Source organism: Ornithorhynchus anatinus, unplaced genomic scaffold, assembly GCF_004115215.2.
Source record: "Ornithorhynchus anatinus isolate Pmale09 unplaced genomic scaffold, mOrnAna1.pri.v4 scaffold_93_arrow_ctg1, whole genome shotgun sequence".
Classification (NCBI taxonomy): domain Eukaryota; kingdom Metazoa; phylum Chordata; class Mammalia; order Monotremata; family Ornithorhynchidae; genus Ornithorhynchus; species Ornithorhynchus anatinus.
Genome location: NW_024396943.1, coordinates 448138 through 475424, shown reverse-complemented (window position 1 = coordinate 475424; position 27287 = coordinate 448138). Strand labels below are relative to the sequence as shown.

General features: G+C 51.5%; 1 protein-coding gene across 5 annotated transcripts in view; it reads right to left on the bottom strand.

Annotated features, from left to right (window-relative positions):
* Positions 1–25318, bottom strand: part of DOT1L (DOT1 like histone lysine methyltransferase) — a 90509-nt gene extending 65191 nt beyond the window's left edge. For 3 of the 5 annotated variants that reach the window (XM_029057367.2, XM_029057368.2, XM_029057371.2), the window contains exons 1-3: positions 24998–25318; positions 14484–14527; positions 7987–8061 (exon numbers count right to left, since the gene is read on the bottom strand). In XM_029057367.2, coding sequence (XP_028913200.1) covers positions 7987–8061; positions 14484–14527; positions 24998–25078 — 200 coding nt within the window. In that variant the 5' untranslated portion in view covers positions 25079–25318. The remainder of the gene's footprint in view (positions 1–7986; positions 8062–14483; positions 14528–24997) is intronic. The other 2 variants (XM_029057369.2, XM_029057372.2) reach the window with 2 other exon arrangements.
* Positions 25319–27287: the final 1969 nt, after the last annotated feature.

Genomic DNA, 27287 nt, shown 5'->3' with positions numbered 1-27287 from the left:
TCATAATCGTCAGGTAGTGCAAAAGTGAAGGGGTTCAAACTGGACAGATGAGAAATTAATCAGGGAAGGCCTCCGGGAGGAGATGTGTGTTTCAGAAGGAGTTGGAAGATGGGCAGACTGATTACCTCGTATCTATCGTAGTGCTTATAATAAGCCCTTAACCGATTCTACAAGTCGTCGTCTTATCTACGGTCCATCCAGTTGGAAAGGGGAGCGAGTAAGGGAAGGAAGGGAAGGCAGGGATGCGGATAAGCAAGAGATCAGGGCAGGAAAGATGAGAAGGAGGCATGGGATCATGCCTGAGGAGGTCCGTTTTACCAAGCTCTGAGTCCAGTGCTCTCCACACACAATAAGCACTCGATGAATACGACTGATGGACTGATTGTTATTTGTTAAGCACTTACTATGTGCCAACCACTGTTCTAAGCGCTGGGGTAGATACAAGGTATTCAGGTTGTCCCACGTGGGGTTCAGTCTTAATCCCCATTTGACAGATGAGGTAACAGAGGCACAGAGAAGTTAAGTGACTTGCCCAAAGTCACGCAGCTGAGAAGTGGCGGAGTGGGATTAGAACCCACGACCTCTGATTCCCAAGCCCGGGTTCTTGCCACTAAGTCACACTGCTTCTCTAATTTGACCAACAGAGTAGAGGGCAAGGCCTTCAGGTCCCTCCTACTTAGACTGTGAGCCCCTTGTGGGGTAGAGACTGAGTCTTGTATCTACCCCAGCACTTAGTACAGTGCTTGACACAGAGTTAGCGTTTAAACAAGTACCATGATTATTACTGAGGTTAGGGAGGGAGGCTCTGGGGGCACCAGAGGCTTCGGGAGGGAATTCAAGGCCTGGAATAGCTGGTGCGGACTGCCAGCGTAGACTTCAACGAGGGAGAAACGGGAGAGTCGGCAAGCCGAAGAGAGAGCGGAACCGAGATAGGGCCGAAGCCAAACTGCCGTGCCGGTGCCTGGATTTCCGCCCGTTGCATGGAGCTGCATGGGGGCAACAGTGGAGCAAGTGCAGGTTGGGGGTGGGCCGGGGACGGGGGTTTGGGTTCGGTGGAGAGGGTGGATTTGAGGGCCTGGCCTCTCAGAAGAGAGCAGGGATGAGTGAAGGAGTTGATGGGGAGAGAGAGAATGTGAACCAATCAAATCTCTGGTATTTACTGAGCACTTACTATGTGCAGAGCACTGTACTAAGCACTTGGGAGAGTCCAACGTGACAGAATTAGCAGACACATTCCCTGCCCATACCAAACTCACCGTCTAGAGGTCTCAGAAGGCTCTTCCGCAAGACCCTGCCTGGGGGCCACAGGTGACCGTCAGAGCACGTCGGCGGCCGGCCAACGGGCTCCGGACCAAACTGAAGAACTACAGGGCCGGAGTGTCGTCCCACCTTCCCCACGGCTGGGGGGACGAGGCCTCTCCCGGACACCACGTCTGACTACCGGGGCAGTCCCATCAGCCTCGCTCACCGACTGTACTCGATCAACCTCTCAGGACGGGATAGCATCCCCGACTCGGCCATCCGCGCACCTGGCCCCAGGCTCCGGGCCTGGGAGTCGTCTCATCTCCCTCCTGATGTTACTGCCGCTGGCTGGGGCAAAACGCAGGTTTTCCCTGGGGGTTTTGTGGCCAACCCTCTGCTGGGGAATTAGATAACACCGTTCCGATAACAGGACACAGTTGGCTACCACCCCCTGCGGTATCGGAAGAAAGGTCAGGCAGGGGCGCACAGTGCCAGGGCTCGAGGTTTTGCCCAAACGTGGACGAAACGAGCAAGAACCAAGGCCCCGGGCACCAGAAATGGATCCTTATGCAAGCCGCTGCTCTCTGGTCTGCTGAAATGGGGTGATTGGAGACCAAGGAGCCAGAGGAACCGTTTCAAAGACGCAGTAAAGGGAAGCCTCAGACAACATGAATTCAGAGCTGAAAGCTGGGAGACAATGGTGCAGCAGACAGACCGAGCGTGACGCACTGCACTCCGAAAAAAGCAGCAGCTCTTCCTGAGCGGGAGCTCTGAGAGGATGGTGAGGCAAGGGGGTAAGAAGGAAAACAGCGCCCGGCACTGGCCCCAACACGTGTAACAACACAATAAGAGGCAGGTACCCTGGGCGTGGGCACAGAATATGGAATGTGGCTTGGTTAATGTTTCTAAGAACTTTTGGATTTCCCGATTCTCGAGCTTGGTGAACATTAACATTAAGCTTTAACCACATGTTTTCATGCAGGATCAGAGAACGCTCTTAACACGCAAGACCAGCCCAGGTGACATTTTCCCAGACCTGTGACCTTGGGCAGGGGGGAGAGACAGAGACAGAAGCCGTTGTCTTCCCGTTGACCGTGCCTGACGCTTTCTGTTCACCGGGAAGCAGCGGGGCCCCGGTGGCTCTTTCACAACCTCACTCCACTCCTGGGGGGAATCTCTCCATCAGGAACATGATTACAAAGTGCAAATTGAACCGCAGAATTAGAATCTGAAAATCTTAAGGTCAGGCTGGGACAGCTGGATGTGCTGATTTTAAGAACCCAAGGGCTTGGGGAAGAAAACAATCCTGCCATTATTGAATCGTGCTCCTTTTCAGTGCAGCGGCAACCACCTCCCTAATGTCACGTTACTATTCAATGCTCTTGATTCTATTTTCCGACAGCTAGCTTTCTGCTAGCTTTCACGTTTAGACTGTGAGCCCGTTATTGGGCAGGGATTGTCTCTATCTGTTGCCGAACTGCACATTCCAAGCGCTTAGTATAGTGCTCTGCACATACTAAGTGCTCAATAAATACTACTGAATGAATGAATGAATGAATGCTAAGGAAGCAGCATGGTCTGGTGGAAAGAGCGTGAGCCTGGGAGTCAGAAGACGTGGGTTCTAATCCTGGCTCTGCCACTTGTCTGCTGTGTGACCCTGGGCAAGTCACTTCACTTCTTGGGGCCTCAGTTACCTCATCTGTAAAATGGGGATTGAGACTACGAGCCCCATGAGGGACAGAGGCTGTGTCCAAACTGATTATCTTGTATCTAACACAGTGCTTGGCACATAGTAAGCACTTAACAAATAACACTATCATTATTATTATTATTATTATTATTATTATTATTAGAAAGCAAAGACAGCAGGATGAGAACTGCAAACAAGAGAACCTCTGAGCACCTGGTGGCCCAGCAGCCTGGTCAGGGACCAAACTTGTCTTTCCACATGCGAGGTCAGAACCGAGAGAGAATGCATCAGCGGGTATTTATTTTGCACTTATCGTGTGCAGAGCACTGGCCTAAGCATTTGGGAGAGTACAACGCAACAAGAATTGGTCAGCGCGATCCCTGCCCACAAGGGGCTTACAATGTAGAGGCGGGGGGGATGGACATGAAAATAAATCACAGATAGGGGGAATGGCAGAGTAGAAGGCTAGGGACAGAAATGCTATGGGGCCGAGGGTGGGGTGACTATCAAGTGTGGAAGGGGGCGTAGACCGGAGGCGAAAGGCGACACCTAGGGGACGGTGGGAGGGGCGATGAGAGCTCAGGGAACAGATGTGATTGTATTCACTCATTCCTTTCCTCTCATACTCTCCTCCTGGATTCCCTGAGGTTCCACGGAGCCCACGCTCACAGGCACACAAGTACGCAAGTCAGCTGGGTGGACCATGGGAGGGGGGACCTGGCGACTGCTAGACGGGGACACTGGTGGTGGCTGGGGGGGTGGGGGGAAGGCACGCTACACATGGATGCCATCTGTGGAGGGAAAGCAGCGTGGCCTGGTGGAAAAAGCCCAGGGCTGGGGATCAGAAGACCTGGGTTCTAATCCCAGCCCTGCCACTTGCCTGCAGTGCTACCTCAAGTACGTCACTTGTCTTCCCTGAGCCTGTTTCCTCATCTGGAAAATAGGGATTCGAATCCTGGTCTCCCTCCCACTTAGATTGAGAGCCCCATGTGGGACCAGGGACTTTTGTCCAACCTGATGAGCTTGTACCTGCTCCAGGACTTGGAACAGTGCTTGACACATAGTAAGCATTTAACAAATACCATCATCGTCATCATCAGCACTTCCATTTAGCAAGCCACTGACCATTAATCCAAGCACTTATCCTGTCCCTCCCGGATTCCTGTATCAGCCTCTTTGCTGACCTCACTGCCTCCTGTTTCTCTCTCCGCTCCAGGCTACACTTCCACTCTGCTGCCTGGATCATTTTCCTACAAGAACGTTCAGACCACGTTTCCCCAATCCTCAAGAAACTCCAGTGGTTGCCCAGCCACCTCCGCATCAAACAAAAACTCCTCACCACTGGCTTTAAAGCAGTCCATCACCTTGCTCCCTCCTACCTCATCTCACTACTCTCCTACTACAATCCAGCCCGCATACTTTGCTCCTCTAATGCTGACCTTCTCACTAGATCTCGATCTCGTCTCTCTCACTGCCAACCTCTCGCCCACGTCCCGCCTCTGACCTGGAACGCCCTCCCTCCTAATATCCAACAGACAATTATTCTCCCCAGCTTCAAAGCCTTATTGAAAGCCTAGCTCTTCCAAGAGGCCTTCTCGGAATAAGCCCTCCTTTCCTCTTCTCCCACTCCCTTCTGCATCACCCTGACTTGTCCCTTTATTCATCCCCCGTCCCAGCCCCACTGCACTCACATACATATTTGAGCAAGTCATCTACACCCGCTGTCTCAAATTCCTCTCCTCCAATTCTCTTCTGGACCTCCTCCAATCTGGCTTCCGTCCCCTTCACTCCACAGAAACCACCCTCTCCAAGGTCACCAATGAACTTCTTCTTGCCAAATCCAATAGCCTCTACTCCATTCACTCATTCATTCAATTGTATTTATTGAGTGCTTACTGTGTGCAGAGCACTGTACTAAGTGCTTGGAAGGTACAATTCGGCAGCGGATAGAGACAATTCCTACCCAACAATGGGCTCACAGTCTCCTAATCCTTCTCAACCTCTCAGCTGCCTTCAACACTGTGGACCACTCTCTTCTCCTAGAAACGTTATCTAACCTTGGCTTCACTGACTCTGCCCTCTCCTGGTTCTCCTCTTATCTCTCTGGGTGTTTATTCTCAGTCTCCCTCTTGGGCTCCTCTGCCTCCCATCCCCTAACTGTGGGAGTCCCTCAAGGTTCATTTCTGGGTCCCCTTCTATTCTCCATCTACACTCACTTCCTTGGAGAACTCATTCACTCCCATGGCTTCAACTACCATCCCTATGCAGATAATACCCAAATCGACATCTCCTCCCCTGACCTCTGTCCCGGCTCGCATCTCCTCCTGCCTTCAAGGACTTGGATGTCCTTCTTGGGTGTCCTCCCATCACCTCAAGCTTAACATTTCCAAAACAGAATTCCTTATCTTCCCACCCAAACCCTGTCCTCTCTCTGAATTTCCCATCACCGTAGATGGCACTACCATCCTTCTCATCTCACAAGCCCGTAACCTTGGCATTATCCTTGACTCCTCGCTCACATTCAACCCTCATATTCAATCCGTCACCAAACCCCGTCGGTCCCACCTTCACCACATTGCTTAAATACACCCTTTCCTCTCCATCCAAACCATTATCACGTTAATACCATCACTCATCCTATCCTACCGAGATGACTGCATCAGCCTCCTCGCTGACCTCCCAACCTCTTTCTACAAAAACGTTCAGGACATGTCAACCCCTTCCTCAAAAATCTCCAGGGGTTGCCCATCCACCTCCGTATCAAACGAAAACTCCTCACCACTGGCTTTAAACAGTTTGGCTCTGTGGAAAGAGCACGGGCTTTGGAGTCAGAGGTCATGGGTTCGAATCCCCGCTCGGCCACTTGTCAGCTGTGTGACTTTGGGCAAGTCACTTCACTTCTCGGTGCCTCAGTTACCTCATCTGTAAAATGGGGATTAAGACTGTGAGCCCCACGTGGGGCAACCTGATGACCCTCTGTCTACCCTAGCGCTTAGAACAGTGCTTGGCACATAGTAAGTGCTTAACAAATACCAACATTATTTAAAGCACTCCATCACCTTGCCCCCTCCTATCTCACCTCACTTCTCTTCTCCTACAACCCAGCCCACACACTTTGCTCCTCTAGTGCTAACCTTTCACTGTGCCCTGATCTCACCTGTCTCACCGCTGACCCCTGGCCCATGTCCTGCCTCCGGCCTGGGACACCCTCCCTCCTCAAATCCGACAATTACTCTCCCCTCTCACCCCCTTCAAAGCCTTATTGAAGGCACATCTCCTCCAAGAGGCCTTCCCAGACTACGCCCCACTTTTCCTCACCTCCCATTCCCTTCTGCGTCACCCTGACTTGCTCCCTTTGCTCTCTTCCCCACCAGCCCCACAGCATTTATGCATATCTATAATTTTATTTATTTGTATTGAGGTCTGTCTCCCCGCCTCTAGACTGTGAGCTCGTTGTGGGCAGGGAATGTCACTGTTTACTGTTGTATTGTACTTTCCCAAGCGCTTAGTACAGTGCTCTGCACACAGTAAGCACTTAATAAATATGACAATGAATATTCGTAATGTATTTATTCAAATTAATGTCTGTCTCCCCCTCTCTAGACTGTAAGCTCCTTGTGGGCGCAGGAAATCTGTCTGTTCATGGTTATATTGTACTCCCTCAAGCACTTAGTGCAGTGCTTTGCACACAGAAGCAGCGTGGTTTAGTGGATAGAGCACAGGCCTGGGAGTCAGAAGGTCAGGGGCTCTAATCCCGGCTCTGCCGCACGTCTCCTGTGTGACCTTGGGCAAGACACTTCACTTCTCTGGGTCCCAGTTACCTCATCTGTAAAATGGGGATTAAGAGTGTGAGCCCTATGCGGGACAGGGACCGTGTCCAACCTAATTACCCCTTATCTACCCAAGGGCTTAGAACAGTGCTTAGCACATAGTAAGCACTTAACAAGTACTTACTTGCTTTGATGTCTGTCTCCCCCCTTGTAGACTTTGAGCCCACTGTTGGGTAGGGATTGTCTCTGTTGCTGAATTGTACTTTCCAAGCGCTTAGTACAGTGCTCTGCACACAGTAAGCGCTCAATAAATACGACTGGAGTTCCATCGTCATCCTTAGTAGTAGTAAGCGCTCTATAAATATGAACAAACAAATGGACAACTGAACTAGCACCCTCAGAAAAAGAGCTCTGTGATGCCTGACTTGGTAAACGTTACTGTGATTCAGAACTTCTGCAGAAAGGCATTTGGTGCTTGAAAAGTCAACCCAACAGAAGACCGGCTGTCACGGCAGACTGGCGCATTCTGTCAGCGACGTCACCCCGACATCTAGAGCAGGTAGACAGAATGGGGCCCGGGGGCCCCAGGCAACCACCACCTCTGTTTCCAGGCCTGAGAGACAAAACGCAAATGCCACACACCACAAATGCAAAATGCCTCACTTCCTCCTCAGACCAAACAAAACATTCCAAATAGGCATTCCAGAGTCTGCCTCTCCCACCTCCACCCACGTCGCTGCCAGCAACGGGCATTTATCCTAATTCTAGTTCTCCAAATTCTAGTTGTCCAAATAGCCAACGCCCCAGCAAAGTCCAGCAGGGCAGGGTAGGGCAGGGCGGGGGGACTTGAGGGCCGAAGGCTCTCAAAATTCCCAACTAATCTTCCTCCAAACAGGGCTGACGCAGCAGCAGCAACCAGCATGGGAGTGGCTCTGCCTGGGAACCAGCTTTCAGAAATGAAAGCGTGGTTACTCTAAAAGCAGAAACCCAACTCTGGCACTCAACCGGCAGCATGGATGGTGCTCATTGCTTCAGGGTGACTCATTCTCACACACACCAACTCAACTTTCTACTGAGCAGAGTTTCCACTTATGTCCTTAATCTGATGGCCTTTGCCAATATTTCCGTTACACATCTCCTACTAAATAACTTCGTGGAGCCCAAAGCCCATTCTGACGGGAAATTGCAGTCCAGCTCGCAGCATCAAACAATAACTAATCACCAGCTGATTCGTTGCAAAGTATTTAGCCCGTCCTCAACGGGAGAAAGACTACATTCTCTTACCTTTTGGTATCATAGTCAATCAGAACATAATTTTCCATGGCAAGTTTGAGATCTGGGATTTCTTCACAGACCCATCTGAAAGAAGAGAGCACAGTAAGAGTGAACGATAGAAGTCCAATTTTTCATTAAAGGAGAGCGACCCATTTCCTCGGCAACAAAATTCTTCACTGTTTATGGCTACATTCCTGTCCGTCCCCGACAACGTAGGCAGGGAGCTTGTCTGACTTCTGGTGGACGTCCCCAATTTCAGCGCATAGCACTCAACAGCACCGCTTCTAGGTGCCGCCTGCCAACTACAGAGCTCAGAGGAATCCTCTGGGAATAAGACCCAATCAGCAAGCTGGACAGAGTCTGAATTCAAGAGAGGGCATTCTTGGCTCTCACTGTCGGACTTCTGACCACTTTCTGGTAATCTCGGTGGATGTCTGGCTCCACCGAAATTTCCCTGAATATGTACCAAGTTGTGGGTATGCGCCCCCCTTCCCTCCCGCCCAGCCACGTCCCAGTGACTGGCTACTTCAGTACTTCCATCACAAATAAGCTCTTGGACACTCTAGCCACCCTCCGGGGTGCTCGTGTCCATATCTTTATCCTCTATTGCTTCCTCCTCTCTGGAGCAGGTTTTATTGTCTGACTGCGCCGCTAGACTCTAAGCTCTTCAAGGGCAAGGATCGTGTCTACCGACTCTACTGTACGCTCCCAAACACTGCGCATGGGAAGCAGCATGGTGTAGTGGATAGAGCACGGGCCTGGGAGTCAGAAAGTCATGGGTTCTAATCTGGGCCCTGCCACCTGTCTGCTGTGTGACCTTGGGCAAGTCACTTCACTTCTCTCTGCCTCAGTTATCTCACCTGAAAAATGGGGATTGAGACTGTAAGTCCCATGCGGGACAAGGGGCTGTGTCCAACCCGATTTGCTTGTATCCACCGCGGTGTTTAGTACAGTGCCTGGCACATAGTAAGCGCTTAACAAATGCCACAAGTATTATTATTATTATCGACTCACCTGTAGAGCTTCTCTCTATAGGTACATACTCTACTATTTCAACTCAATTCACCGATCCATCTTTGCATTCTCGTCTTCCTCCTCTCTCTAACATTCTGCGCCTTGGCGCTCCAGTGAGGTTGTAAGGGTGATGCGGGAAGGAATGGTAGATTTTACCTTTAATGTATCCTCTCATGTGCTTAGTAGCAATGGGATTTACTAACCCCTTGGTGAATGCAAGTCGCTATACTGAGCGCTTGCGAAGTACAAGAGAAACACAGGACACGTTCCTTGCCCATGAGGAGCTTACACTCAAATGGGGGAGGGCAGACATAGAAAGCAAGCCATGGAATCAGAATACACAAAAACTGAATGTGCAATTGCACACACACACACACACACACACACAGTGCGTAACAAAATAAGCACTATCGCATACACACATTCAAGGGCCAAGGATGGGCCTACATAAGCTTAGACTGTAAGCCCGTCAATGGGCAGGAATTGTCTCTATCTATTGCCAAATTGTACATTCCAAGCGCCTAGTACAGTGCTCTGCACAGAGTAAGCGCTCAATATATGCTATTGAATGAATGAATGAATAAGAATACGGAAGCAGCACGGTCTGGTGAAAGAGCCTGGGCATCAGTGGACCTGGGTTCTAATCCTGGCTGCCACTGGCCTGCTGTGTGATCTTGGGCAAGTCGCTTCACTCCTCTGGGCCTCAATTTCCTCACCTGTAAAATGGGGATTCGAAACCTGTTCTCCCTCCTACAGCCGCAAGCCCCATGTGGGACAGGGACTGACTCTGACCTGATTATCTGGTATTTACTCCGGCACTCAATAAACACAGTGCTCGGCACACTGAAATCGCTTAACAAATGCCCCCGCTATTATGCCCCTTATTCACCATCCCTACCCAGAGACTCTGACCCTTACTTGCGGTTCATGGCCAAGGGGAGGGGGCAGGACAGGCTGCAGAAAGACGGCCCCTCCGGACTTGAAGACTGCTACTGCCAAGCTACAAGGGAAAACCCGGATCCCATTTCAGGACCCTCCCCCACCCCCACAGCTCTTCTGGGATCACCGGGTGACCCCGCCAACACAAGCATGGGGACCGTTTCCCCTTTATGGGTTAAGAGACATGATCTGGGTGTGCACCAGTCTCAAATACAATACCGTATTCCTACCCGTGTACTCTTCCCAGTGCTCAGTACAACGCTCTGCACACAGCAAATGATTAATAAATACTGTTGCTCCTACTGCTTTCAAGGGAAATATTCTCCACTTTAACTGAAGAGGAATTATTTAAAAACAAAGATGTGCAGGCCCCTACACCCCTCCATGTTTCGTTTCCAGGAGAAAGGGAAGTCAGGGCAGACAACAAGCTGAGACAAAGGCAACACGTTGATGGCCCAGGCTCGGGGGTAAATGAGTCCCAGAGGGAAATTTTAATGGTAACATTCAAGATGAGGAACAAAGAGGGGCAAGCCCACAGAAAAAGACACCAACAACTGGGTGGGGCTGAAGATCTTGGGTCCTGGAGCCAGAATTCCAACACATCAAAGGAAGACGCAGAGACAGAAAAGCAACATTATGACTCACCAAAAATGCAACAAGTTGGCCCAGGTTGCTTTTTTTTTTTCTTTAATGGCATTTGTTATGTGTTATGTTTGTTAAGCATTGGGAGAGATACAAGCTCATCAGGTTGGATACAGACCCTGTCCCACATGGGGCTCAAAATCTTAATCCCCACTTTACAGATGAGACAACTGAGGCCCAGAGAAGTGAAGCGACTTGCCCAAGGACTCACAGCAGACAAGTGGTGGAGACAGGATGAGAACCCAGGTCTTTCTGACTCGCAGGCCCGGGCTCTTTCCATTAGACCACACTGCTTCTCAATCCCTCCTTCAAACTACTGTCTTCGAGGCACTTGGGATCTGAAAAACTGTTAAGGTTTCCATAGGCATTTTATCCCCTTAAAATGTTCTTACAAGGCTGTAGTCCATAGTTCCCCTCCGCCACCACCTTCTTCCTCTTTCCTCCCACTGGGTTCTAGGGCACCTCCCAGGAAAGCAGGGGAGTGAGGGCTGGGGTTTTTAGCCTGGAGGAGGCTCACCTAGGTCTTAAATGTCTAATTTCAATCTGGTACTCTTTCCCAGAGCTTAGTGTTCAGCACTCTGTACACACACGGTTCGTGCTTCATAAATACTTTTTCTACTAAATATCTGACTACTAGGGCTCCCCACAAGGTGGTTGGGTCCAGTGGTAATCCTAAAAAACGGCTGGCCGACAGGTACTACAGGGATGGGGCAGCAGAGATCGCGGCAGGTCTATGGCGAGACGGCCCAGCACGCATCGATGGGCAGGGATTGGACAGTGGGTGAGTGGCCCTTTGCACACCATGAGCTGGGGTTGGGGATGGGAGAGCAGGGGGAAGGGGGGAAGGGCGGGGACAGAGGGAAGGGGGGGTGGGAAGAGAGATGGAAAGAGAGAGAGAGAGAGAGAGAGAGAGAGAGAGAGAGAGAGAGAGATTTCCAGCCGAAGCCCCAGCCAGGTAGCCAGACCACAGCTCTCCCCATTTTCAAATCCTTCCAGCAATCTCACCACCTCCAGGATGCTTTTCCCAATGAATTTGCAGCTCCTGGGTCACATCCTTAGCACCAGCGATCCTTCCTCGTACCCTTAGCGCTCATGTCCACATGGCTACTTTTATGATTTCTCTATCCATTCGATGATCGGTTTCACCCTGTTGTGTTCTTACCTTAACCTCCGTTCTTCCTAAATCTTTTTTGGTCTGCCCATCTGCCTCTCCCATTAGACTGCCAGTTTTCCCTGGAGGCAGGGAAGTTACGTTTGGCTGCTGCTGTACTCTCGAAAACCCTGAGAAGAGTGATTAGCACTCAGAAGGCACTGGACCAAAGATTCCAGTGGTTGATTCATTATCCAATCAACTTCTCGGCACCGATCCGTGGTCCGGAAGTCTCTCGGGGACTGGGGTCAGGGCTCATCCCATCGGTCGGGATGGGAGACGCCACCCACCTCCCAATACCACAGACATAATGGCCAAGCGATTGTGGCCTAGGAATGACCATCCGGAATGCTTTCAGGGATCCAAATGGTACAGTCCACAGCACAAGACTACAGGACAGGCCCAACATGCTCCAGAAAGAAAGCGATAAGTACCTGACCACAAGAATGTCCATTATAATCTAACCAGCACCTCCAAATTGCCCAGGAAGACTGTCAAGGAGGTACTCGGTGGCCAGGTCATTTTTAAAATACTTGTGTGTGGATCTGAAATTCATCTTTGTTTATCCCTTCATTACTTGGTCATCAACTTTCAGGTTCCCATGATTACAGATTCACTTTAAGTTTTTGTCTTTAAAGATTTTGCATAGTTTGCCTCACCATCCACTGCCACCGCCACCTCCTGCCCATCATCTTCTAGAAACTAGGTGTCCGAGCAATGTCTCCGGTCAACAGTGGGTCGGAATAGTCATTGTACTTATCAAGACCCCACTGGGGGGGGGGGGGGGGGGGCAATGACAGGTACTCAGAGCTCAGTAAAGGCCAACAAAAGGAAGGGACATATTCCCTGCCCACAACACCTTATCTCCTCACCTAAACCCTCTCCTCCTCCTGATTTTCCCATCACCATAAACAGTACCACCATCCTTCTTGTCTTACAAGCCCGTAACCTTGGTGTTATTCCTTCCTTGAGAAGGAAGCCTTGAGAAGCAGCGTGGCTCAGTGGAAAGAGCACTGGCTTGGGAATCAGAGGTCGTGGATTCTAATCCTGGCTCCGCCACTTGTCAGCTGTGTGACTTTGGGCAAGTCACTTTAATTTCTCTGTGCCTCAGTTCCCTCATCTGTAAAATGGGGATGAAGACTGTGAGCCCCACGCGGGACAACTTACTTACCTTGTATCTACCCCGGCACTTAGAACAGTGCTTGGCACATAGTAAGCACTTAACAAATATCGTCATCATTAGTACTGTTATCCTTCACTCATCTCTCTCATTCAACTCACATATTCAATCCATCATTAAATCCTGTCAGTCCCACTTTCACAACATTGCTAAAATTCAACCTTTCCCCTCCATCCGCTAATCCAAGCGCTTAACCTTTCCCAACTTACTGTGTAATTCCCTGCCTCCTGTCTCTCCCCACTCGAGTCCATACTTCAATCTGCTGCCCAGATCATTTTTCTACAAAAACGTTCAGTCCATGTTTCCCCACTCCTCAAGAACCTCCAGCAGTTGCCCATCCACCTCCACATCAAACGGAAACTCCTGACCATCAGCTTTAGAGTACTCAATCACCTCACCCCCTCCTACCTCATCTACCACAACCCAGCCTGGGCACACGTCGCTCCTGTAATGCCAACCTACTCACCGTACCTTGATCTCATCTATCTTGCCGCCAGCCTCTTGCCATCCTCCTGCCTCTGGCCTGGAACACCCTCCCTCTTCATGTCTGATGGACGATCACTCTCCCCACCTTCAAAGTCTTAATGGGGGCACATCTCCTCCAAGAGGCCTTCCCTAAGCCCTCATTTCCTCTTCTACCACTCCCTTCTGAGTCACCCTGATTTGCTTCCTTTATTCACCCCCATCTCAGCCCCACAAAGTTATGTATATAGCCATAATTTATCTATTTATATTAATGTCTGTCTCCCCCTCTAGACTGTGAGCTCGTGGGCAGAGAATGCGTCTACCAACTGTTCTCCCAAGCACTTAGTACAGTGCTCTGCACACAGTCAGCGCTCAATAAATACGACTGACGGATTGAGTTACACTCGAATGGGGGAGACAGGCATAGAAATTTTTACAACTCGGGGAACCAGAACAAATCAATGCATGTACAAATGAATCCACGTATGTTCACAAGTGCTAAGGGTAGGTACCAAGAAATCCATCAGAGCTACAGGTGGATGGCTGGTGGTTTCATATCCCTGGGGGTGGTGGGATTTAATTGGAGAAGGCAGAATAGTCCACCACAGTGGCATTGGAAGACGAGCGCACTGCCCACAAAGATCTGACACTCTAGCAGTTAAGATGGGTGGGGAGGGAAGGAGAGAGGAGAGAAGGGGAGGGGAGAGGAGGGGAGGGTTTGACAACACTGTCTCGGAATGAGCAAACACTGAAAAAGGGGCCGAGGCTGGCGTGAAAGAGCCCTAAAAGAAGAGGGCTCTCAAGGGGAATCAGAATCCCTACCCCGCCCCGCCTCCGCTCACTCACACCCTTACCTTTAACCGGAAGCCAAACAGCTTGGTTCCCTGACCTGGATGGAGACTGATCACTGCAGCCTCTCCCAAGCCTCGTGGCGGGGTGGGGGTGGGGGTGGGAGGTAGGAAACGGGGTGGGAGCCGGCAGAGGAGGCCAGGCCAGGCCCTTCTGGCCCCACGTCTTCCTCTGCAGCCAGCCAGGGAAACCACTCCACCTGTCTCTGAGAAGCCCAACCCACCGGACAGATTCAGAGGGCACTGAAGCAGGGACTCCAATACCTACCGAATGGTCTCAATGATCTCATGAGCAGCATCGTGGTGTTTATCCTGAAACAGAAGAGAGACGAAGGCATTTCAATCTCCGGAAGGGTGAAGACCAAGCGCAAAGCGGGTAAGTCCACATCTCTTATCCTGCCCGGTTACCGTTCAAGACTTCTGTTTACTATTTTGGGAATCCCCTTCTTGCCACTGAGATGGGGCAAAGCGGGGAGTGAGTTTCTGAGACGGCTAAAGTACAGGCTAACCAGGGACAAACCGACTCAGCTTCCTTCTCCTCCTTCTTCCTCTTCTTTCTTGCTGCTTCCTGCCCCAGTGCCCCAACTCCCCTTCAGTCCCCCCTGCTAGCTCCCCCAAACTCCTGCCCCTGACCTTCCATTCAATCATATTTATTGAGCTCTGTACTAAGCGCTTGGGAGAGTACAATATAATAATTAAGACACATTCCCTGCCTGCACCGAGTTTACATTCTAGAGCTGACTGTCAGCTCTTCCACGGGTCTACTGCTCTCAATCTGCCTTACTTTCTTGCTGGCTCCCCACTTACTTCCCTCTTGCTACCAGCCTCTCCCACTCTCCATCCTTCTCTTCCCCATCTCACACGATTCTCTTTCTCCTCCCCGCCAGCCGGGCCCGTCACCCAGCGGGGAGCAGCCAGCCGCGGGCCGTCCAGAAAGAGAAAGGAGACGTCCGGAAAGAGTAAGGAGACGTGTCCACGGCTGGCCGAGCCCAAGGTAAGCCTTGTCACTCCTGTGGGGCAGCAGGGTACCGTTATGGGGGAGGCCCCAACTGCCCTGGGAAGACGCTGGCTGAGAAGGCAGCCGAGGCACCGCTCGTCACCAGAGCCATCGAGGACCGCGCTGGAGCCGAGGAAGCGAGCCCGCACCGGGAGGGCCTTGCCAACGCTTAGTCCACCAGCTTTCTGGGTAGTAATTGGCCTTGCACGGTATAGCTGAGCCTCACATGTGTGCAAGGGATCCAAGCTAGCACCCGCTTGGTACAGGGTTGGGGGACTGGATCTCCAGCATCCAAGTGGAGTAGAGTGCCCCAGCTGGCTGCCACATGCTTTTTCATCCAATCCAGACATGACTTTTAGTCAATAATACAAAAATGTTAATAATTAAGGTATTTTGTCAAGCACTTACTATGTGCCAGGCACTTTACTAAGCCCTGGGGTGGATACAAGCAAATCAGGTTGGACACTGTCCCTGTCCCATGTGGGGCTTACAGTCTCAACCCCCATTTTACAGATGAGGTAACCGAGGCCCAGAGAAGTGAAGTGACTTGCCTAAGGTCACAAAGCAGACAAGCAGTAGAGCCAGGATTAGAACCCATAACCTTCTGACTCCCAGGCCCGTGCTCTATCCACTATGCCATGCTGCTTCTCTGTCGGTGGTATTTACTGAACGCTTACTGTGTGCAGAGCACTGTGCTAACGCGTGGGAGAGGACGGTACAACCGAGTTGGTAGACATGATCCTTGCCCACAAGGAGCTCACAATCTAGAAGGGGAAACAGATATTAAGATACTCGTTATGGGCAGGGAAAGCGTCTGCTAATTCTGTTGTACTGTACTCTCCTGGGTGCTTAGTACAGTGCTCTGCACCTAATAAGCACTCAATAAACACGATGGATCGACTGATGCATCATTCAATTACGTGCAAGGGTACTAGGGGGGTTGGGGGCAGAGAAGAGATGGGGCGGTGGGGGGAGCGGCTGGGTGAACAGCAAGTGCTTAAAGGGGATAGGGCCAAGTGCCAAGGAGATGTAGAAGGAAGAGGAAGTTGGGGAAAAAAGAGGGCTGAATTGGGGAAGGCTTCGTGGAGGAAACGTGATTTTAGATGGGCTTTGAAGGTGAGCGCCTTCTGGGGGCAGGGCACTGTACTCAGGATTTGGGAATGGACAAGAGAGTCGGCAGGCATGATCCCTGTCCTCAAGGCCCTTAGAATGCAGCAGGGGAGACAGGCACTACAGGAACTGATGGATAAGGGGAGACAAAAGGGGAAATGTACAAGGGTTAGTGCTTAAGTAATAGGGTGTGGAAACCATGGCCCAGAATGCAACGGGAGGTGGCAAGTCATAATACTAAGGGACTTCAGGAGGCACCAGTACCGAACCAAGGAGTCAGGGGCTATAAACCGGAGCGATCAGAAGTTAATCGGGCAAAGTCTTCCTGGGGAGAAGTGATTTCCAAAGGGCTAGGAAAATGGGGAGAGAAGTGGTCTGACCGGCGGGAAGGAGTTCCACGCAGGAGGGAGGGCACGAGCCAGAGGTCGGCAGCAAGGTGGAGTAGAGCAAGACAGAGGGAGTAGGTTGGCTCGTGAGAAACCAAGAACGCAAGCTGGGTATGTAGTGGGAGAGGAGCGCGGATAAGTAGGAGGGAGAGAGCTGACAGAGGGCCCCGAAATCGACGATGCATAGTGAGGGCTTAAACACCATAATTATTTTTATTATTATTATGAGGAACAGGGGAACAGGTGAGCATTGGCGGCTTTGAGAATGACGAGCTGGACAGCAGAGGGAAAGAGGCCGGAGGCAGAAAGGTCAGCTAGGAGGCTGACACAATCGGGGAGTCAGGATGTGACTAGCGCTTGGACCAAGGACAGAACCGGGACACCTGATCCCCAACTCCGGGCTCTTTCCCCTAGGCCAGTCTGCCTTCCATTGGGTTCTTTCCAATGACAAGCACAATGTGATGTCCAGTAGTAGAAGTCATATTAATAATAATAATAATAGTAACAGCAGAATTTGTTCAGCACTGTGCTAATCGCTGGGGAGGATACTTCATCAGATACTTCATCATGTGGACCCTGACCCACATGGGGCTACGAGTCTTGGGAGAGAAAACCGTTTTACAGACTAGGAAACTGAGACACAGAAGTGACTCACCCAAGGTCACACAGCAGACAAGTGGCAGAGCCGGGAGGAGAACCCGGCTCCTCTGTCTCCCAAGCCTGGGCTCTTTCCACTAGGCCACGCTGCTCCTACGTGTCAAATTAAAATACTTCTTAAAAGGTGGCCAATGCTCTGCTACAACAATAACCCAAAAGGAGGAGGCAGCGTGACCTGGGAGTCAGAAGACCTGGACTTTAATCCCAACTCTGCCAACCTGTCTGTTAGGTGACCTTGGGCAAGTCTCTTAATCTCTCGGTGCCTCAGTTTTCTCATCTGTAAAATAGGGATTACATCCTCCTCCCTTTGACTTGGACTGTGAGTTTCATTTGGGGCAGAGACTGTGTCCAACCTGATTATCTTGTATCTACCCCAGTGTTCAGTATGGTGCCTGGCACATAGAAAGCGCTTAAGAAGCACCATTAACAAATTACAAGAGAACAGCCGCCTCCATCACCTCGTATTCAATGAGGTCTGTTTTAGACAGTAAACACTTGTACATTCAATTTTAGAAACGAAAGGGGAATTCTGGTATGTTAGTAAAAGATTAATGGAAATGTCTGAAAAAGTAATCTAGTGAAGACATCCACTCGGGGGAAAACATTTCACTTTGCAGAACAAAGAAAAAACTGTTTTTTGGTGGGAGGTTTTAACCTCTCATTTCTAAGCTGCAGTGGGGCATTGTGAAAAGAGCCTGGGCCTGGGAGTCAGGAGGAACTGGGTGCTCATCCTGGCTCCGCCACTTGTCTGCTGGGTGGCCTTGGACAGGTCACCTCACTTCTCCATGCCTCAGTTACCTCATCTGCAAAAGGAGGATTAGATAACTGGTCTCCCTCTCCTTTAGATTGTGAACCCCATGTGGGAAAAGGATGATCCTGTATCTCCTCCAGCGCTAGGAGATAGTAAGTGCCTAACAAATACCACAATTCTTTCTCATGATTAATAATTATACTCTGACGATATTCGTGAAACAGTCTTCATTTCAGGAATTAGCCAGCCAGATGAATGGAGACCGACCGTTAAGAGATGGGTCTGCCTAAACCACTGAGTCTAACGCCAAAATCCATTTGGTTTCCTCCCCCCTACGATACTCCCTCTCCATCCAATCAGCCACCGTGCCAGTCCCGGCACTTGTCACATCCCAGCTCAACTACTGCATCTACCCAATAATATTACTGGTCAGTCAACCGTATTTATTGAGACCCTACTGTGTGCAGAGCACTCTACTGAGCGCTTGGGAAAATACAATACAACAATGAACAGGCATGTTCCCTGCCCACAACAAGCTTACAGTCTAGAGGGGGAGACATTCATATAAATAAATCAGTTATGGATTTGGACATAAATGCTGTTGTGGGGCTGGGAGAGAAGACGGATAAGGGGAGCGAGTCGGGGTGACGCAGAAGTTCTGGAGTGGGAGAAGGGGACAGGAGGGTTTAGTCAGGTAAGGCTCCTTGGAGGAGATGGGGCTCTGAAGGGTGGGGGAGAGTGACTGTTGGATATGAGGGGAGGGAGGGTGTTCCATACCCATCTCCCAGCCTCCACCCTCTCCAGTCTATAATCCCCTCCTCTAGACTGTGAGCTCCTTCTGGGCAGGGATCATGTCTGCCAACTCTTTTGTTCTGTATTCTCCTAAGCGCTTAGTGCAGTCCTCCGCACCCAGTAAGTACTCAATAAATGTCATTCGTTCATTCACATCTATTGATCCGAACTTCGTCCTACACACATCTCTCCACGCCTCAAAAGCCTCCGACGGTCACCCGCCAACCGCTCCTTCCCACATCAAGCAGGACAATCACATGTAAGGCCCTCCACCAGCTCGCTCCCTCCCTCCTGCATATCCACTCTCTCCTCCCACTACACCCTAGCTCCAGCTCTTCGGTCCCATCAAGGCAACCGACTAACTGTGCCTCGTTCTCCAACCCGCCCTTTTCCAACCCCTTGCTCTTCCCCTCCCTCCTGCCATTCGGAAACAGACCACAGCTCTCCCCATCTTCCATCGGCCAATGGTATCGAGCGCTTCCTGCGTGCAGAGCACTGTATTAATAATGTTGGTATTTGTTAAGCGCTATGTGCAGAGCACTGTTCTAAGCACTGGGGGAGATACAGGGTAATCAGGTTGTCCCACTTGAGGCTCACAGTTAATCCCCATTTTACAGATGAGGTAACTGAGGCACAGAGAAGTTAAGTGACTTGCCCACGGTCACACAGCTGACAAGTGGCAGAGGCAGGATTCAAATCCATGACCTCTGGTTCCCAAGCCCGGGCTCTTTCCACTGAGCCACGCTACTTCCCTAAGCTCTGGGGAGACTGAAATCCCATCTTCTCTTATAGGAGGCTTTCCCAGATGAATCTCTAACTTCCCCGGTTTCTATCCCCCTCCCCCTAGTCACCCCCAACACCCAATTCAGCACATCCGCGTCACCTGAGGGCTAGTGCACTCCCAACTTCCCGGGGCACTTTCCATACCCTACTCACCAACAGCATTTATTGAGCACTTACTGTGTGCAGAGCACTGTACTCAGTGCTTGGGAAAGTTCGATACAACAGTGTTGGAAGACACAGTCCCTGCCCACGAGGAGCTTACAGTCTTCAGGGGGAGTCGGCCATTAAAACAGATTAGGTACGGGGGAAATTTCAGGTACGTATAAGGATAGGCACAGGCATGCTGTGGGGCCAGAGTGAGTCTCAGAGTGTTTAAGGGGCCCACGGCCAAGTGCAGGGTCGACACAGAGGGGAGGGCAGGGAGGGGAAATGAGCACTTAGCTGGGGAAGGCCTCTTGGAGGAGATGCCATTTTAATACGGTTCTGAAGGTGGGGAGAGCGGCGGTCCGTCGGCTGTGAAGAGGGATGGGAGTTCCAGGCCCGAAGGAGAACGTGGGCAAGGGATCGGAGGCGAGAGAGACAGATCTGAGGTACGGCGAGCAGGTCGGCATTAGAGGAGCGGAGTGCATGAGATGGGCCATAGGAGGTCAGCGAGGCAAGTTAGGAGTGGGAGAGCCAACTGAGTGCCTTAATGCCAATGGTGAGGAGTTTCAGTTTGACGCGGAAGTGGATGGGCAACCACTGGATGGTCTGGAAGGGTGGGGAGACGTGGACTGAATGGTTTTTCACCAGGCGGCGGAGTGACATATGGGCTCGAGCGTTTATTACTTAGGCACTAACTCACGTCCACATCCGCTTCTCCTTCCCCCCCTCTGTCATTTCTCTTAGGGTCCGTCTCTCCCCCTAAATTCTGAAGTCCCGGAGGGCAGGGATCGTGTCCACTACCTTCACTGTACTGTCCCAGGTGCTCCAGTACAGCACTCTGCCCACGGCAGGCACTCGACACACTGGCTTGTTCGCTTGATAGGTCAATAGAGCCTGGGCATGGAATTCTTTACAAAGAGAAAAATCAGAGAAGGGGTCAGACTAACACCCATGGACTACTATAGCATTCGGTATCTCTTTGGAATGTAACTCTAAAGGGCAGAGACCAATTCTGCATAAATGATTGACTCACTTCATGGGACGTGGCCAAGCACGTGTGAGGATTCAAAAACCACCCACCATAAAGGACAATTGTACTCAAGTAGTATTCTGTATTTGGGACAGACTAGCATAGCTTTCCTCCAGCCCGCCAGTACCAAAGTTCTCATTCAAACACGAATTTCCACTCAGCTGCATTTCTCCCTCTTTCCTTTTCGCCAGCCATTTTTGGCCGGCAATCGAAATCCAAGAGTTAATCTGGGACACAGTCACGAAGTGTAAAATCAACTCCCGTGAGCCCGATTAAGCAGGACGCTCAGAAAAACAGAGGTCAGCATCAGAAAATATTTTCTGAGTCACAGGGAGCGATTAGTCACTCTGGTCTACTCAACCACTCATCACAGTGAGTAAAGGGCAGAACTGCTCACCGCGATGTACTCACTAGAAACTCCTGGCCTTTCCTTTGAAGAAAGCCGAAGGCGGGGAAAGTCAGACTTTTGAGTTTTGCACGTAAGCCAGTGAGTGGGAGGCACAATCTAGAGCCCCGTGACGTCTCCGCCCACGCTTTAATTAGTCTTCAAGGGAAAGGATGGTTCATATCCCCTTCTCAGGATGCACTGGGCACCCAGACAAGCCATGTCAGCTGAGGAAGGCTGGCTGGTCTCATCCCAACAGAAACACATTTGGGGTATGAACCCGCTGTGCCATTTCGACTCTGCAATCAGATACACGATTTTTAAGCATTTTGGGAACTGACAAACTTGATTTTCTTCAGATGCAAAGAGTGAAGGCAGAGGTGGACAGCTTATGGGGAAAGATAGCCCAGAATGCGAGTAATAATGAGCAGAAAGTGCAGAAAGCCCGCTGCTGTTGCCGCTGCTTAGAATTAATACTTGGAAGGTACCCGGAAGCAAAGAAATCAACTTTGGCCAAAAAAAAAAAAAAAAAGGCGCGGCAAACCCAGCATCTGTCTGAACCAATAGGGTAGTGAGAAGAGAAACTGTTCAGCCAGAGATCCGAGCTGAGAGAGCTGGGGAAACTGAGCAGGCCCAACCCCCGGCACCTCCCGCCACCTTCCCTCTTCTGCAGTTGGGGGGGGGGGGGGGGGTACTCTGGGCTGGCTAGGCAGAGAAAAGATGCAGTTCAGACCCGACCAACCAACACCGGAAAGCCAGAGACATATGCCACTGATTGACTGAGGGGGAGGAGGATTGGCCGTATTTCTCCTGTTTGACAGTCATTACAGCCAAAAGGAAAATTCCAAAGCTTCCTGGCTCTGACCTAATCATCACTGTGGTACCTTACTCTCTGCTGAGAAGTGGAAAAGAGAGCAGTGGAAAAGAGCAGGGAGGTGGGAGTCGGGGAAGTTGGGTTCTCCCCGTGGCTCTGCCACTTGCCTGCCAGATGATCTCGGCCAAGCCTCTTCATTCCGATTTCCTCCTCTGGAAAATGGGACTGAAATCCCTGTTCTCCCTCCCCTGCTTAGGCTGGGAGCCCTATGTGGGACAGGGACTGTGTCCCATCTGATGATCTTGGACCTACCCCAGTTCTTTAGCCCAGTGCTTGTCATGGAGTAAGTGGTGAACATGTACCACCGCTTTTATGATTATGGCAAGAGCGGTGGATTAGAAGGGGAAGAGGGGGAGGAGTTCCAGGCAGAGGTTAGGGCATAGGTCAGAGAGCTGAGAAGAACAAGGCAGAGTGAGTGAGTGAGTGAATGAACAGAGTAGGTTGGAAGGCTAGGAGTAGGCCAAGGGCACTGAGAAGCCTAGAACCTGGCTCTTCTGACCAGAGGTCCCAAGCACTTTCTACCAGGGCTACTCCACTCCTTTCCTTCTCCCGTCCAAGGCTTGCTCTCTTGGCAAATAATGTGCCATTCTCCCCACAGAAAAGTTTTCATGTTTGCGTTCCTATAGGAAAAAAAATGCCACCTTGAGGGCCCACTCCATCCAGTAAGAGGACATCTGGTTCTCCGCGGGTCACATCTCCCCCTCCCTCCCCCCACCTACAAACACCAAACTACCCGCTGCAGCACTTCTGTTCAAATTCTACTGTTTCAGCACTTACTCATCCACATACCATCTCTAGCTCTAGGTAGGGTGGTCTGTACACAGTAGGCACTAAGAAATACTACTGGGACTGTGCTTTTCATTCATTTTTAAAAATTCAAAAAATCAATATAAAAGAGAAAATCTGTCAACGGTATTTCACTAAAAAGGGGCTAGGTAGGTGATTTTCTTTTTTAAACCTGAATATTTCATAGGCAGGTGGACTTAGACTCAGATCCTAGCAAAGATTCATAGAGCTTCCCATTTTCAGGGTCGTAAAATCAAATGATAAACCGAAAACAATGGTTCACCCTCCGATTCTGAGGAGAATATATCCGAGACCCTAATTAGTATCTGGTGACAAGGAAGAAACATAAGCATCTCATAACTCTAGTTTCGCTTTCTGTCCCATGTGGTTTTTTTCCCCTCCCCCTTCACACACACACACACACCCACCCACCCACCCACCCACCCCCTCTCCCCCCCCCAACTCAGATTGCCCAAACAGGAAAGGCAGCCTTCGCTGAGTGAGGACTCACCTCGGGTCCCTGGAAACAGGATGATCAAAAATAGAAAACTCTTAATGCATGCAGGAGGGTTTGGGAAACCAGGGGTGCCTGCATTTTGTACTTTACACTGAAAGCCAGAACCCAAAGCAAACACGAGTATCTGGGTAGTGACCTCCCTTCGCTTCCCCCACCCTGAAGCAAGTTGTTTCCAATAATTCCCACACAGAAAAATGCATTATGTAACCCTTCCAAAGAAGCAGTGCCATCAACAGCAGGAAGTTTCGGCAAAATGGTGTACGAGTTGATGCCACCAAATATTTGAAAGAATACCCTCCAAATAAACCACCAGCTGAGCTCCCCTTTCTACTCGCAACATGTATTTCTCAACTCAGGCCGGCAAGTATGTCCACACTTAGGGTGGATTCGTACTGGCCGCTGAGACCAGCTTTAGAAAGTGGTTGAACTGTTCAGAAATCTCCGCTTGCTGAGACTTTTTCTGTTCTCCCTAAGGGTCACAAAACAAGTCACGGATCGGGGACAGCTAGAAAGGACAAATGCGGATTAAAAAAAAAAACAGAAGGAGGAAATGGTGTCTTTCTCCCAAAAGCGCATCTGGGAATGGGTCCGCCGTCGCGACTAAGAACAACAGTGGCATCTGTTAAGCGCTCACTATGCGTCAAGCACCGTGCTATCGCTGGGGTAAATGGAAGTTCCACATGCGGCTCGCGTTCTGCCGATAATCCGGCCGATCCGAAAACAATTCGAATTCCCTCTGGGAGAATATAAAATGGAGTTTCGATGGCATGCGGCGAAAACCGAGAAACGCCAACGACCTCCCAAACAACGGAGCCGGGATATTTGGGATCTGACCTTTCCTCCTCTCCCGACACCTTCCGTTGGAGAATGAAATGACTCCATGATACTAAGTGACACCGGCTACCGAATATTGCAAATCGACGTCTCGGGAGGCCCCCGTCAGAAACGAGGAGAAACACCGAGTTCCTCAATGACAAAGTTTCTTTCTTTTTCATTATTAGTCAATCTGGCTTCCCGCCGGCCTCCGCCCTCCCTCGTCTGTCATGCCCAAGTCATCTGAGAGGCCGGTCGGCATTTTTTTCTGACCACCACCCCCGGACCGCCAAGTGGGAAAGGGCGCGGGGAAAACGAAGGGAAGACGCAAAGTCGGATATATGTCAAAAATACAGGCGCGGACATATGCGTATTATTATTATTTTTTTTTTAATGACTTCATCCCGGCCCGAGTTGCGGAGGGCGCTTCGACCCGGGCGTAGGACCCCGGGCTCGTGCGTATCACCCCACCGCGGGCGGGCGGGCGGGCGGGCGAGCGAGCGATCGGGCGGGCAGGCGCGCGCCACTGGCGCGCGCGCGCCGCCGGCTCCCCCATCCCGAAGGGCTGCGCGGCGTAAAGCTCCCAGGGGACGATGGGGCGGGGGGCCCGGGCCGGGGGGCAGCCAGAGGGCAGGCGGCGAGGGGAAAGGGGGAGGAGGAGAGCAGGAGAGCGCGCGCGTCTGAGCGCGGGTGGGGGAACCGTGGGAACGGGGCGAGAGGAGGCCCTCGCGGGCCGGGGAGCCGGAAGGATACTCACGTAGACCGGCAAGGGCCAGGGGTATACGGCAGGCTCCGCTCCCACCGGCGACTTCAGCCTCAGTTCCAGCTTCTCCCCCATTTTCCCCAGCTCGGCCGCTGCCGCACCATACTAGGCGGCGCGGGACCGGACCGACGGGATCGAGGCGGGGACGGGAGGCGGGGGTTAGGATCAAACGCGGGGGAGGGGGGAGTCGCCGGCGCCGCCGCCGCAGTCTTCTGGCCCCGGCTCCTATTGTGGTTACGGTCCCCGGGCCGTGGGCGCCGCCGCCATCTTGGGCCGGCGTGAAGCGAGCACAATGGACGAAACCACTCCTCGGATACACGAGGGGGAGGGGAAGGCGGAGTACAAGAGGATGGCCGCCTCCCTTTTCGGGGGCCCTCCTCCTGGCCCTCGCCCCGCCCCGGCCCCGCCCGCGGCTCAGCTGGTCCTCTTTCAGCCCGCCAACCACCCTTCCAGCCTCGACCTGCCGGACGGGTCGCGAGGCACCGGGGACGGGATGATTATGATGGCATTTGTTATGTGCCAAGCACTGTTCTAAGCGCTGGGGGACGGGGGGGCTGAATACGAGGTCATCGGCTTGTCCCACGTGGGGCTCTAGGTCCTCATCCCCATTTTCCAGATGAGGGAACGGAGGCCCAGAGAAGTAAAGTCACACAGCTGACAAGCGGCGGAGCCGGGATTTGAACCCACGGCCTCTGACTCCCCCAGCCCGGCCTCTTTCCACTGAGCCGCACTGCATATCTGTCACCAACTTATTTATATTAATGTCTGTCCCCGCCTCAAGACTGTAAGCTCCTTGTGGGCGGGAAATGTCTCTGTTGTTATATTGGACTCTCCCAAGCGCTCGGTACAGTGCGCTGGACACAGCGCTCAGTAAATACAGTCGAATGAATAATAATGTTGGTATTTGTTAAGCGCTTACTATGTGCAGAGCACTGTTCTAAGCGCTGGGGTAGATACAGGGTCATCAGGTTGTCCCACATGAGGCTCCCAGTCTTCATCCCCATTTTACAGATGAGGTAACTGAGGCACAGAGAAGTGAAGTGCTTTGCCCACAGTCACACAGCTGACGAGTGGCAGAACCGGGATTCAAACCCATGACATAATAATGTCGGTATTTGTTAAGCGCTTACTATGTGCAGAGCACTGTTCTAAGTGCTGGGGGAGATACAGGGTCATCAGTTCGTCCCATGTGAGGCTCACAGTTAATCCCCATTTCCCAGATGAGGGAACATAGAAGTGAAGTGACTTGCCCACAGTCACACAGCTGACAAGTGGCAGAGCAGGGATTCGAACCCATGACCTCTGACTCCCAAGCCCGGGCTCTTTCCACTGAGCCAAGCTGAATGAATCTACCCCCGATCAGACCCAATCCTCAATCAGTGGTATTTACTGAGCACTTCCTGTGTGCCGAGCACTGCCCTGAGCCCTTGTCTTGTCTTATGCTGTCGAGTCATCTCCGACCCGCGGCGACTCCATGGACGCATCTCTCCCAGAGTGTCCCACCTCCATCTGCAGTCGTTCCGATAGCATATCCGTAGAGCTTTCTTAGTAAAAATACAGAAGCGGTTTACCGTTGCCTTCTTCCGCGCACGGTCAACTTGACTCTCCGGCCTCAACTCTCTCCCATGCCTCTGCTGCCCAGCACGGGTGAGTTTCGACTGGTAGCAGATTGCACGCCACCAGCTAGCCACTGCCCAGGCTAGAAATGGAACGGGTATGCCTCGGGCCGGACTCTCCCTTCCGTAGCCGAGACCGGTAGAGTATTGGAAGCTCTCCAGGTGTGTCCTGAGAGGGGCCGCTGAGCCCTTGGAAGAGTCCAATACGGTAGAGTTGATAGAGATGGTTTCTGCCCTCAAGAAGCTTACGGCTCTAACGATCCTGTTCCGTGCGTGCGGCGCTCCCACTCTTGGCGGGGGCAGCCAGCTGCGTCAATCAATCAAACACTCAATGGCATTTATTGAGCATCTACTGAGTGATAGGGACTGAGGAAACTCAGCATTTGGGCGAATACTATAGTAGCCAGGCATTCAGTCCAAGCCTCAGAGAAGCGTACAAGAGAATGAGGGAGACAGACAAGAATTGTTGGTGAAGGTAGAACTGACGGAATTTGATGACACTGAATATGTGAGTTGAATGAGGGAGATGAGTTGAGGATAGAGAAGCAGCGTGGCTCAGTGGAAAGAGCCCGGGCTTGGGAGTCAGACGTCATGGGTTCAAACCCCAGCTCCGCTGCTTGTCAGCTGTGTGACTGTGGGCAAGTCACTTAACTTCTCTGTGCCTCGGT